At 33.6% G+C, this 13,479-nt stretch overlaps 1 protein-coding gene across 2 annotated transcripts; it reads right to left on the bottom strand.

The window, feature by feature from the left end:
- Positions 1–7,987: 7,987 nt before the first annotated feature.
- On the bottom strand, positions 7,988–10,712 carry LOC106624022 (dopaminechrome tautomerase). Of its 2 annotated transcripts, XR_001331009.3 has the most exons (7): positions 10,484–10,712; positions 9,667–9,894; positions 9,418–9,602; positions 9,115–9,342; positions 8,462–8,983; positions 8,214–8,389; positions 7,988–8,153 (listed from the first exon to the last, which is right to left on the bottom strand). XR_001331009.3 is itself a non-coding variant. In XM_014243680.3 (6 exons), the coding sequence occupies exons 2-6, from the start codon at positions 9,872–9,874 to the stop codon at positions 8,279–8,281; spliced, it is 1,254 nt and encodes a 417-aa protein (XP_014099155.3). In that variant the 5' UTR covers positions 9,875–9,894; positions 10,484–10,712; the 3' UTR covers positions 7,988–8,278. The 2 variants fall into 2 exon arrangements, 1 of the variants encoding a protein (XP_014099155.3); XM_014243680.3 differs by having other exon boundaries at positions 7,988–8,389.
- Between the last annotated feature and the right edge of the window lie 2,767 nt (positions 10,713–13,479).

Genomic DNA, 13,479 nt, shown 5'->3' with positions numbered 1-13,479 from the left:
ATTTATAAAACAAAACTTAAATAAAAACTCTTTAGTGGGGATTTAAAAAGCGAACAGAAGAAAAAATCAAATGAACAACAAACATACATACGTAGAAAAACCAAACCCACGGTCAAAATTATGTATGTGTGTATATTAGGGTGTCCGTTATTTCCCAAGTTGATTGTTTTTTTGCAAACGCCCGCTGAATTTATAGTCTTAGCCCTAAAAATAAGGGTGTAACTTTATCAAGCATTGCTTTAAAAGTTATATGCAGTTAAAGTTATGGATCAAGTGTACTATATTAATATAGTACACCATGTCGTATGAGTAACATAGAATTTATTAGCCACTTGCATGAATGCTCAAGTCATTTCATGTATAACTTGAACTGTGTAGAACTTTTAAAACAAGGCTTGTATGAAAAAAATTATTGGGAGCTTTTTTACAGAGCAATAAATTTGGTATTAGAAGCTGTAAACTTAATTTCTTAATGCAAAATATCAAGCAAGTATATAACATACATGAGAGTCTAAATTAAAAATAAAGAGCTTGTTTACGTTGTACCCTTATTTTTAGGGCTAAAATTATAACTTCAGGGGGCGTTTGCAAAATAACAATTAACTTGGGAAATAATGGACACCCTAATGTACGGATAATCGTAAATGTTGATATGCTAAAGCGTTTTTGATTGCTTTATGTGGGTCATAATTCGTAGCCGATAAGGTCGGGCGTCAATTTGGCTTGGCACAACTGTCTACCACATAAGAAACGCAGTATGGAGATAAAAAGTCAAACGAAAACTTATAAACAAATGTATAAGGAGAGTAAAATAAATTGGCATCAACACCGACGATATTGCGTTTAGTTGCTCTGCCTGCCTGCGCGTTTGCCTTCAGGTCGCCTCTCGGCCTTACCATACAACTACGTTAACCAAAACATCCTGCGTTGAAATCGAAAGCTGGTTGGCGGCGGCTACGTGGAAAAGTGCGTTGGCCTGTCCCTCGGCAGCAAAACAGAACGACTAAATAAATAGATGCAATGAATTTTTGTTAGCAGCTGCAGACCATCAACGTGCTCGAGTGGACAGTTGTAATTGTGGTTTTTGGCGTCTATTTCGCGTCACATTTCACTTGTGATTTCCTTACTACACGTTGTTCATATTAAGTTGCCAATCGCAGTTCAGCGCTTTTGTGCACAGCTTTTTTAACTTATAGACTATATGTATCAAGCGCAAAGGATGATTCACGTAGAACTTTTGCTTCGCTTTGCGTCAGACATTTGTTTTGACAGAAAATTTCAATGTATGCTTTTTATGAGTATATTCACATCGAAGCGAAGCGAAGCGCAGGAAAGCGAAGCAAAATGCTGAGCCAGTCTCTCTTTTTACGTTTTCCAAGCCACAGCCGCAATCTTAAAAAATCGAACAAATTTAAGAAGAGAAATCTTCAAGTATTACCAGATATGTATGAAGATTTTTAAGATTTTGATGAAATTTTTTATAAAAAAATCTTAATTTTGAAGATAAATCTTCACTGCTGGCTGCACGGAACTTTCACAAATTTCACAACTATTTAGTGTTACCAGATTCGATAACTTGGAGAACAGTTCGGAAACTATTTAGCAGCGCTGACACTAAATATGATTGTGGCGGTAATGAGGAAACCCTGTTCATTTATTTGATAAATAAAATTTCCTTAGGCATTGCATTCAAAATGGATCATTTCACAAAGTGATAGACCAATGTTCCAAGAGAAAAAAATGGACCAAATTTGGTCCGAATAGATCAAAACGGTCGCCATAGTTGTTAAAAGCAAGCAAGGCGAATTCGTTAGAAAGCAACAGTTGGCTTAAGAGAGTGAGTGCAAATTTATTTTTCGGCCAGTCAGAAAGCTCAGTGTGCTTTTGGGTGTTCTCGTTGTATTGGCAGAATCTCTAAGAGACTTTAACATTAATATTACTTATTTTTTTCACTTCAGTTTCATTAAAGCATTAATATCTGCTTGAACGTGTCATTTTTCTCTTTATATTTGAAAATATTATATTAAAACTTTGAAAATATTTCGTCGTGTCGGTTGAAAGTCCTTTAAAATACTGAAATAAATTCTATATACGCCACAAGAAGGAGGTTAGGAAGCAGTCATAAACCATGGTTAACTGCAAACCATGGAAAATAGCATCTAAGCTCTAGTATAATGACCCATAATTCGTTCTATCTCTTGATTGTTACCAAGAGAGAATATTTTAGGCATCACGTAAATCAACTAAACATATTTTCGGCAAATAAACATTTCTGCCTTTACTAATTTGCTATTAGAAGCTTTTTAATTTTGCATATACATACATGCATATAAGTGTGGCTTGTAAGATTATGTTGGTACATTTCAAAATATAATATAAAATCGTAAAATGTTTGAAACTTTTTCTGAAAACCCCACCACTGCTAGCACTTGGCAGCAAAGTGGTTACATTTTCATTCGTTGCTTCTTTTCAATTGGAGTTCTTAACACATGTAAATTTTGTGGACTTTCGTGCCTGAACGGTTTTTCAAATTGGCAACCTCAGCTGCACCTGTGGATTGCACCACAGGAAAAGAGCATTAGAGCATGGAAGAGGTGCATACACACACAAATACACAATTACGTTTACATACAAATGGTAAAACTCCAAATGTGATGCACCTAACTAAAAATATATACAGACATATGTACCTATAAGCATTCTCATATGTAAACTTTGTTTGTATAAGTAAATGTGCTTGTATTCTCAAACAAAAGCCAACACTTACATTTGCAGATGCTTTCAAAATGTTCTAGTTGTTGTTGGTGGTACCTAAACCGCCAAACAACTGTTAGGACTTGTAAGCCAAACAATTTACGATTGAAAAGGTGGAAAACAGCACGTATTCTTGCGCGTTTACACAAGCACACATATTATATTTAAAATTACTCTTACAAGCAAGTAGAATATTGCATGCTGAGTGCATTTCAAGTAAAGCCCTTGCTTGCATCACCTACGAATAAAAAATAAAATAAAATGAATTTCCGTCGGAACACAAGCGTAGATTCATGAGTGCCATATGCAGTTTGAAAATGAAATTGTCTGCGAATAAGCACTAAATTAAATCGTGTATGTACATATGTATGTGTGAGTTGGTGGATGTGGGAATATTGCCTGTAGGAAATATCGAATAAAGTTAAAAAATACGGTTTATGCATTTTTGCGATTGTCCAAGTCAAAAGTAGAATAGTGCGAAGTCATTTAAGAAAACATTTTCAAATTTCCTTTATGGCATAATGTAAAAATAACTGTTACAATGTTGATTTTGTACGCTTTCTTACATTTGGTATGCTGAAGCGCCGCTAGTTTGATGTTTTAATGGTTTTCAACGGTCACCACTTTCCCGCATCTTTAGTGTTTTAAAAACAAATAAGAAGGGATAAACACATGCTCCGGATAGTAAAAAGTAGCGACTACTTCGTCTTTGTGAAACGAGGTTTATTAAGATTTTCGAATGTATTGCTATTGGTCTTCAAGAAGTTGCTGAAAATACAAATTTTATATCATCAACAGCATCGACTCTTCTTGCTGCGATTCAGAAGTGATTTCATAATGAACCTTGTCGTTTGTGAAAGACTGCTCAGTTTGACTCTTATCTTGTCGGTGTTACTTGCTATTACCCGCATAAAAGGAGTAATATATGCAAGAAATAATATTCAGGAATTTCGAGAAACTGCAGATGATTTTTTCGAAGAAATTTTTTGTTCGGCATCACATACTTTCGGAAGCTTACTTCAGAGTCACAATATTTATTTCATGCATCGACATTTTAGTACAGAGTTTAACAGAAAAATATCGCAAAATTAAATTTGTACTATCAAGCTTTCATTATCTTCTTCCAGGATTTGCTGAATTAAGTTAATCAGATCAGTTGAATATGCTAGCACTATACTTCAAAGATAAGATGTCCCGGTGTACGCAGAATAAAGGCTGTGGTGCGTAAAAATATCGTCTGACGATTGTTCAACTGATGTTTGGAAACTGTTCGAACAGTAATAACCGATATCACTTTCAAATTTGCGGGCCTCTCCAGAACATAAATTCTGGTTAGAAGACTGGCCTTGCAACTACACAAAAAAAAAAACATTTTTAATTAATATTCTTCCAAACTCGATTTTAGTAGTCAGACAAATCTTAAAATCAGGAAATCCATTCCGAAACCCCGCGATTCTTATTTACTACAAATATTTACAGTAAGAGAGAGAACTTAAGTTACCTACGGATTGTAAAAATTTAAAAAAAAATTACATCTTTAACATTAATAAATATCAGTAGTAAAGTGCATCATTTGTCTAATAACTCTGACCGTGGTCACCTCGTTATATGCGAATTTCTTCTCAAATTGTCGCGACATATGTTGCATGGTTGCATTGTAGGTATACAAGTCGCCGAGCACAACATATCATATTGTAACATAACCAAGGAGGATAATAAACGCAACACCACTGAATTAATGCAGCGCAATCACTTTTCTAGCCAATGACACTTAGAGATGATAGTGCAAGCGCAAATTATATGTATACCGTTATTTTTTTTATTTATGTACTTAAATATGTACGTATGTGATATGGCATATGGATGTTAGTGATTTAATGGCACTGTAGTATTATATCTATTTCATAAAATTAGAGGACATTATAGAAATAAACTACATAACTTTTGCACATATTTCAGTTCTATACTTACGTTTGTATGTACTCATAAATATCATCTGTAGACTTGAGTATATACGTCCAATTGTAAAACAAAGAAATTTACGATAAGTAGATAAACTTGTTTATGACGCATTAATAATCAGAAGTGCGAGTGCAAATATTAAATAAACAAAAAAAAAAAAAAGTTATATTGGGTTAGAATATGATGAAGGTCAAATATGCAATGACCATTACAAACAATTCAGTTCGATCGCATCCTCACTACTCTATGATTCTCATGTGTAGTTTTGACTTTGACATTGACTATTTCATTCCATTGTTATCAAGTTCGTCGAAGGCTAACAATTTTCCATGAACTCTTTAGGAAAGATGTGATTCTACCACACTAATGTATATTATTTGTAGTTCATAAAATTTTAATTATTTCTAAGAACAATAGTACTCGTAGTTTAGGTCATAAGAAGACAATAACTTCCAATTACTCGAATAATTTACGTTGAATTCACGTATTGTAATTGTTTGTTATATTATTTTACTTTATAACAGTTTCAGTGATTTAGCATCAGTTAATGTGCTCTCAGATCTCAATGACGTCACTTTAGCGATTATTTTTAAACAAATACAGATTTCAGTCATTATTAATAAAGCGTAAAATTTATTATTATTGACTTTTATAATTTGACATACAGACATTATAAATACTTCGGAAATTCTTCACACAATATGAAACGACCTACCATAAAGTAAATAAAATTAAAAATATTTTTTAATTAAGCACCTACATACCTTTCCAGTTTTGGGCAGAGCGTAATTATGTACAAGTAAAACTTGATATATTTTTTTATTTGCAAACATTGTGTTTACAATTTTTAAAGATTTTTACAACTTAATTTCATTTAACTATTAAAGGAAACCATTTTAACCAATTTAGGCAGAAAACGTTCAAGTTTTGCTTCAAAGTTGTCAAACCATTATATAATTACGCAAAATTCTATTTAATTACATTTGATGAATTTGTTGCTAGAGAATTTTTGCAAATTCATGATTATCAACAAAAGTAAAGACAAATAGCAATATATCCACTTGAATAAATCGGATTAATGAGTTAATCCATAATTCACAAACATTGTTATCCAGAATACTAAGAACTGCTCTATTAAATGTTTTACTGTCTATGATAATTATTATGCAATTCATGTGACGAGTTTATGGCGTTTATGGTTTAGTATCTCTATACAAAAGCACAATTCTGTGAACAATTCAAAAGCCGCATTAATTACCAAAAGGACTCACAGCTGGAACATTAGCATGTAGACAAGGGAGAGAGAAATGGTGGGAGAAAATGAAACCAAGAAGCTTGGCAAGCTGTTCAAAAATCGGACAGTGAGTAGACAGAGAGACAGCAGAGAACGAAGTATTCTATAAAAAAAAAAGAATTTGGCACAAAAAAAATCTGACTGAAGTAAATGGTTTGGATACTCGCAACTTGAGTAGACATTAAAATGATTATCTAAAAGTTTATTGGTAATATTTTTTTTTGTAGACTACTTGACCGCTGAACAAAACGTTACGGTTGTGTTGGTTTCCGTTTTGAAATGCGTTCTGTGATTATGACAGCTTGAAGTCGTTAAATATATGTATGCCTTAAGAATGTTAGATATTGACGCCCTTTAACCTATTGATCGAATCACTGTTGTTGATTAATTATCCAACAGCACTAAGAGATATTTATGTTTTAGTTGTAATGAGTTTCCTACGGTTTAATTACAATACTAACCGAAACTCTTGTGTACGTGTGGTCGGCATTCTTTTTTTACTCAAAGGCCTTATGAGTTGCACGGTGTCTATGTGTATGTGTGTGATCCTAATGATGGTCCTTAGTCAAAGAAAGCATTATTCAAACTACAAACACCTGTCATTGAAGCGTAGAAAGAACGTGACACTGCACGCTTCCGAGCGCAGTTCTTTTGAGGTGAACAAAATAATGTAAGCAGAAACAGCTGATTTCTGCTTGTTTGTTCTTGCCTATACATTTTTGGTATGAACCGTGTCCAAAGAAGTTTAAAACTGCCAGAACTCTTATAGTTAACACCAGTGAGGTTTTTTTATTCATCCAAGAGACGATGGAAAAAAATTTTGCATAAACCTACTATCACTCCACGAAAAACGATTACTAACATCTTTTGCGTCACTTATTTTCGTAGTTTTCCTCTTTGTCTAACAGAAACAAATAAAAAAAAATATTTCATTCGTGCAAATTGATTTTCATAACTATGCACAAAAAAGCATTTTGCATCTTGACAATCATTTCTTGACACTTATGTCACATTTACCGCCGATTTGATGAACACTAATACATTTTTCAAAGCTTTGGAAAATTATTCTTGAAACATGATTTCGATGAGGAAAAGTGCGCAAAACTTTAAAAATTTTATGAAAAAATCCTCCATTGTTCTAAGTCAATTTTCATTTCTGAAGTCAGAATATTGAAAAAACGAGTATATGGTCAAAATATCCAAAATCCACTTGATGCATTATCGGTAAGTGACTTCCGACCAAAATATTTACACGCCAGGAAAATTATATCAAAAACTTTAACTTATGACAATAAATATCATTTCAGATAATAAATGGGGAAATAGTTAATGAAATTTGGCAGTACAAGTGACAACAGCAACCCCAGAACGACTGCGTATGCAACTTCAAGAAGATTAAAAAGTTATCTTAAGAACGCGATGGGATAAAAGCGTCTCAATGGTGTTGTTTTCCATTTATTTTTTAAAAACCTCGAAAATTTAAAAAGGATTGTAAGTTTAATAAAACTTAGGGTAGTACGAGCTTATACGTACTAAATTGACCTACGATAAATGTTGGATATTTTCTATTTACCATATACGTGTAAACTGTAATTATGTATTATTATTGGCTTCCGAGTACAACTATTTTAATCAACTGGCTCAATTGTACGTGTTATTATTAAATATAGTACAGAAATAAATGTCGAACTTTGTTTTCCCAAGATTTCCCAGGTTCAAACCCTCACCGTATTCGCAAGAGTTGGGCGCCATGTTAATTTTCTCTTTTCCAGACTCAAATTCGGATCGCTGAAAAATGAATTCACTCAAATGAGGAGGTGAAGATGTAAAAAAATGACTATTTTGAAGATTTCGAAGCGTACCACTATCAAACCGATATTGAAATAGTGTAGGACCGTTGCAACATATCATACATCTAGAGTGAAGCATTTTAGTTGAGCCTTTTATTTTTCATTTTTAAGGTAAACGCTTCTCAACTTATATAGTATTGTATATGTGCGTATAATAACTTTTATTGTTATTCAATAATAAAATATAGTTAGCACTCCAACTATGTGTGCTAGAATTCGAAAATTCAACCATAAGCTTACAAAATGTATTTCGTGCTTTCTGCTGGCTTGGCAATCACTGTTATAAGGTGCATCTATAATATGTAATATATTATTATAGATAATAATATTATATACGTATGTTGTGCAGTAACTTTTAATAAAAGGTTTTCGCAATGCCATAATTGACTAAGGGTTTTCAAAATCACGTGAAGATCAGTTATTGACTCTGATCTTCATCTGGTATGGACGCGTTCTGTATATCATCAAGTGCTCGACGCAAAATGCGGAAGTTAATTTCACTAAAATCCAAATTGCCATTTGCGACTTTCTGCGAATTAGCAAAACATTAACAGTAAAAATTTTTACAAATTAAGACACGGTTTAGCAAGCAATTGCTTACCTGATAACGATTCGACATCATCCATAACTCCTCTTTGCCGGCATTGTTTTTGTGCACCTTCATGCCGCTTACAAACTCCAGCAGTTTTGGATCTGCTGGAAATTCCATCTCATATTTAACATTGTACGGCTTATTCGGACTCCAACGAGTCAACATGATTGGATCGAATGTGACATAGTAGAGATTGTTGTGACTGTCCATTGCCTGAGCGGCACATGAACTGCTACGTTTTCCCACCCGACGGAAAGCATGGGGCTCGGCTTCCTTATTCTCCTCAAAAATGGTACGGTTGTTTATGACGTTCAAAGGCACTGCATACTCGCTGACAGAAGCCAATGGATGGAAGTAGAGCAGTTCTCGATCGCTGGCCAAACCAAAAATGCCATCCATTAGAATGAATTTCTCATCGGCAATTGATAATAAGCCATGATCGGGATCGGGATACATGAATCTATTCTCGACACGCCAAGCAGTATTCAATTCCGAGTCATAAACAACCAGACCATGAAACAGGACATCAGCCTTGAATGATTTATTAGTAAATAAAAAAAAAAACAAAAAAACGAAAAAAATAATAAGTATACGAGTTGATAAGGAGTTAATAGCATTTAACTACGTGAGTGAAAAGCTTAGCAAGCAGACATCTTACGTACAATGTATACTTGTACTTTGCTACAGCTACCTGTTGGCGGAGGATCATTCACAATTACTATTGGCGTGATGAAGCGTGAAGCGACCTCTGTGTACGTGCTTGAATCGAAAATATAACGATGGGACAAGGTATCGGTATTCAAATCTAAAACAAGTAGCTGCGGCGGACAATGTTGAACTTCGGCTACAACGCCCGTATCGAGTATGAACATTTGATCGCACTCCGTGATCTAGTATAAGGTAGTAAAAAATAAGTGAAAATATTAAATACACGCACATAATCTTTATGTAAAATTTCAACCTACGGCCACACGGTAAACAGAAGTAATTCTGTCACAATCACTACCATTTGAGTTATGCCAACTGTAATCGGGATATGGCTGCAGTACTGGCCCATTTGCCTCATTTTTGTCAGTCACCACCGCCAAGGTGTACGGAATGCCTGTTGTGAATCTGGGTGTTGTCGTAAAGATGCGTGAACCTTTTTCCGCTGTCAATTGTGTGGAAAATTGGTGTGATTTAATTGTTGTTATTTAAGTTTACATATTACTTACGGTGCTGATGGGTTGCCACATCGATGGGTGTTGCGTTTTCTGGCACTAAATTGCCGTTGGCTATTGCTTCTTGACGATCTGCCTCTGTAGGGAAGCCAAAGACCATTTGTTTCCATTCATAGACAGTCTCCACCTCGCGTAGTTCAACATTGAGTATGGCGTGCGGCGTTAGAGCCAATAACAGTACAACAAAGAACTTTCCCAACATAATGCAGGGGCAATTTTTGGCTGCGAAATGTAGAAAAACGAGTCACTAATCAACTACTTATTTACTTAAGTCTTATAAAAAGTTTCTTCTAGTATACACTTAACGGTGCATGCCAATTTCAATATTTGTTATTTCGTAATGTTAATATATTATTATAATACCCTTATTACATTACCGAGTGAAACATTCTCAAACTAAGTTTGAGCAATACTGCCGAATGGTCAGCTCTTGGTCGTATAAAAACTGGAGTTGGTTTCAGCCTCGTGTCTTTTCGGAGGTAGGCACTTAATCTTTGGTTGAATTATAATTCTACATTTTGTCATATTAATTAGGTCGTATGAAGGTTTTATTAAAAGGAAAAAAAATATTCGAAATCAGCAAGGTATTGCGAAGTTTGGTATTCCATATTTTTATTTATTATTATTTATTTGATATTAGAGGTTTAAATTCCTAAGTGTTAGCATGCCTAATAAATCCAATAAAAATGCAATAACAGATCTGTACAAGATACTTGAAAATTTTAGTTAAACTATCTTTACAGCATATTTGCAATTTTTATATGGTATTCATAGGTATGCTTGAAAATTTTCGATTCTATTTTTAACTTACCTCAAAAAAGCTTGAAAAATGTGAATTCAGTGGTAAGGCTATGGACGGAATAACTTTCACCGTTTCGAAAATTTTAAGCGCGAGCTTGTGAATTGTCTTTTGGCAAATTGAAAATTTAGCTAAAATTATTTAAAGTCAGAAGTATTAAGATATTGCTTTTATTAGTGTTTGTTACTACTTTTTTTTAAGGAAATTGTATATTTTTGAGAGAATTAATGTCAACAGCTTATGCCCTTTTAGATATGAACTGATGTTTAGTAGGGATTCAGCACAACTTTTTATATGGTTCTTTCTTCACAGTGAAACTTATTCATTATCAGTACTTCCTGTAATTAATTGTTTGTAGAAAATCACTTACTAATAAATTTCGATGATATAGGTTTAACGAGTACCAGAGAGTTAAAATTTTAATAGAAAATCAAAATTAACTGTAACATTGTCATATGCCATTGGAGATAATTGGATCATATATAACATTTATATACATATACATTTATAGAAGCTTTTAATGTAGAAATCTATTAAAAAATCCATTAACACTAATTGGAAATTTTTGCATACGTGCATTTACATTTCTGCTTGGAATAAATCTTTCATTGGGGTGCACATAAAAATATATAAGCTAAACGCTTCCAACTCTCATGTTGTGTTTTCCGTCAATAGTCGAGGTCGCAACGAAGCGCAGTGCCTACGAGTATTAGTCATTCTGCTAACTACTAAATATTGCTAATTATTTTTCTAGTAAATTTCAACAATGAAAAGTTGGCATAACTTTAGCATGAAATAATAAATATATAATAACATTAAAAATCGGAACTACCTTGAAGTATTTTCCAAAAAAATATGCATTAATTAAATGTTATACTCGCGGAATATGCGAAAAATATGTAAAAGCCCATAAAATAGGGTTATAAATGTTGGAAGTAAACTAACTGAAGTTTAACAACGTAATTTTGGAACATAATTAAATGCATACTTAAGATAAGAACCTATCAGTTGTGATAATTTCTAACGCTACAGCAAATAAGACTTCACAATACAAGTATATATGTTTCGATTTCATTGCAGACCCATTTTATTAGAGATATCAATGATTTTTAGAAAATTTCTTATACAAGGACTTAGGTTCACCGCAATCTAAGTCGATTAGTAATGCGGATGACCCATGAATCATAAGTTGAAAAAAAAATTAAAATTTAAAATGCGTGACTTTTTCGGCACCGTTCGGCAGTTGTTTATTTACGACACGAAAAGGTTGTTTCACGATTTTTACCATGGAAAAAAACGAACAAGAGTTTGCTTGGAATTTCGTGTTACCAATGAAAGCATGACTATAGAATCACCGAAAACATTGCAGAAGTGTTTTGGGGAGTCTACATTATCAAGAACACAGGAATTTGAGTGGTAGTAAAGTCATCGAAAACTTGCCTCATGCGAGTAGCCAATACCAAAAAACCAACAACAACCTCTTGGTATTTGTTTAAGTAAACTTGTAGTATAAATTTGGAAAATATTTGAAAAATCTCGAGATTTAGTCATTTCAACATTTCATTTGAAAATTCCACATTTGTCATATATATTGCTTTCTACTTGCGTATTTGCTTTAATGGTTTGTTCTCTCAGTTTATTTTCATTATACCCTAAACAGGGTATACTAAGTTTGCCACGAAGTGTGTAACACCCAGAAGGAAACGTCGGACACCTTATAAAATAGATATATAAATGATCAGCAGTTTATGTACAACTGTTATCTTCTTTACTTTTCCAAACTTCTTCCAAGCAGAGTCACCATGAGAAGTCTACTAATTTGATATTGAAGGAGAAGAGTCACCATATACCTATTTCCTTCTATCAAGAATTATCGAATAACCGAAGGATATTTCCCTTTTTGTAAAATCTAAGAATACACCCGTTCCACACGCGATCAAAACATTTGGTTTAAAATTTTAATGTGTAATATTGCATGTGTGTGTGTGTGTTAATATAACTGAGTTTTGCCTTTGTGAAATCTTTGTATGCGAATTCAAACACAGATTTAGATACAAGTATAAACATGCTGGACTGCTGAATTAAGTCCAGAAAATGGCTGATATGGTATGTATGGTATTAGTAAGTTTCTTGAATGGAAATTTTGGTAGGTATAGTTTCACAAAATCCAAAAGAAGGGGGTCAAATGTGGGGTCGTGTGCAGTTACGTGGTTCAGGCGGTCAATTTTTTGTTGTTCTAAATAAAAGTTTTTTTGTTCTAATAAAAGTTTATAATTACTTTGCGAGAAATAATAATATGTTCGCATGTATCGAGAAAAGCCCTTATGTATTTACTATATTCGCATATGTATATATGTATATGTACGAGTATATATATATTTATATATATACTTCCAATTATAAGTGTAAGCTATTTCCTTCATAAAGAATAAAAGTTTGTTAGTAAAGTATTTCATATAAAATCTAATGGCGTTAAATTACAACTTTTTGGAGTACAGTCAAAGTCACAATTTCTTGAAGTTATCGAATCACGAAACTTTTTTTCGCAATAATTCGGTCGTTGCACGTGCTGTGTGGCACGCAGCCCCGTCTTGTTGAAAGCAGATGTCAAGATGAACTTATTCCAATTTCGGTCATAGAAGATTAGTTATCACCGAGATATACCGCTTTCCATTGACAGTAATGGTGTCACCACCTTCATTTCGAAAGAAGTACGGACTGATGATTCAACCAGACCAAAAACCATACTAAACTGTCAATTTAGGTGAATGCATTGGTTGTTTATGAATAATTTGTGGATTTTCTTCGCACCAGAATCCACAGTTTGGGTTATTTACCGCACCACTCAGATGAAAGTGAGCCTCTTCGGAGAAGATGATTTTCTTAAAAAATTGTTATCGCTTTCAAGTTGTTTCAATGCAAAATCAACAAATTCACGACGTTCACGGTAGTCCAATGGCTTCATTTGAGTGAGAACAACTTTATACGGATGCAAGCTCAAATTCTTT

Source organism: Bactrocera oleae, chromosome 2 (assembly GCF_042242935.1).
Source record: "Bactrocera oleae isolate idBacOlea1 chromosome 2, idBacOlea1, whole genome shotgun sequence".
NCBI classification, from domain to species: Eukaryota; Metazoa; Arthropoda; class Insecta; order Diptera; family Tephritidae; genus Bactrocera; species Bactrocera oleae.
Note: the sequence above shows the minus strand (reverse complement) of the source record. Positions and strands in the feature narration are given on the sequence as shown.

Coding starts and splice junctions, on each gene's coding strand:
- LOC106624022 (XM_014243680.3), bottom strand. CDS start 9,874: ATGTTGGGAAAGTTCTTTGTTGTACTGTTATTGGCTCTAACGCCGCAC. Junction 9,343..9,417: donor CTTCTGTTTACCGTGTGGCC/GTAGGTTGAAAT, acceptor ACCTTATACTAG/ATCACGGAGTGCGATCAAAT. Junction 8,984..9,114: donor GCAAAGTACAAGTATACATT/GTACGTAAGATG, acceptor AAATCATTCAAG/GCTGATGTCCTGTTTCATGG.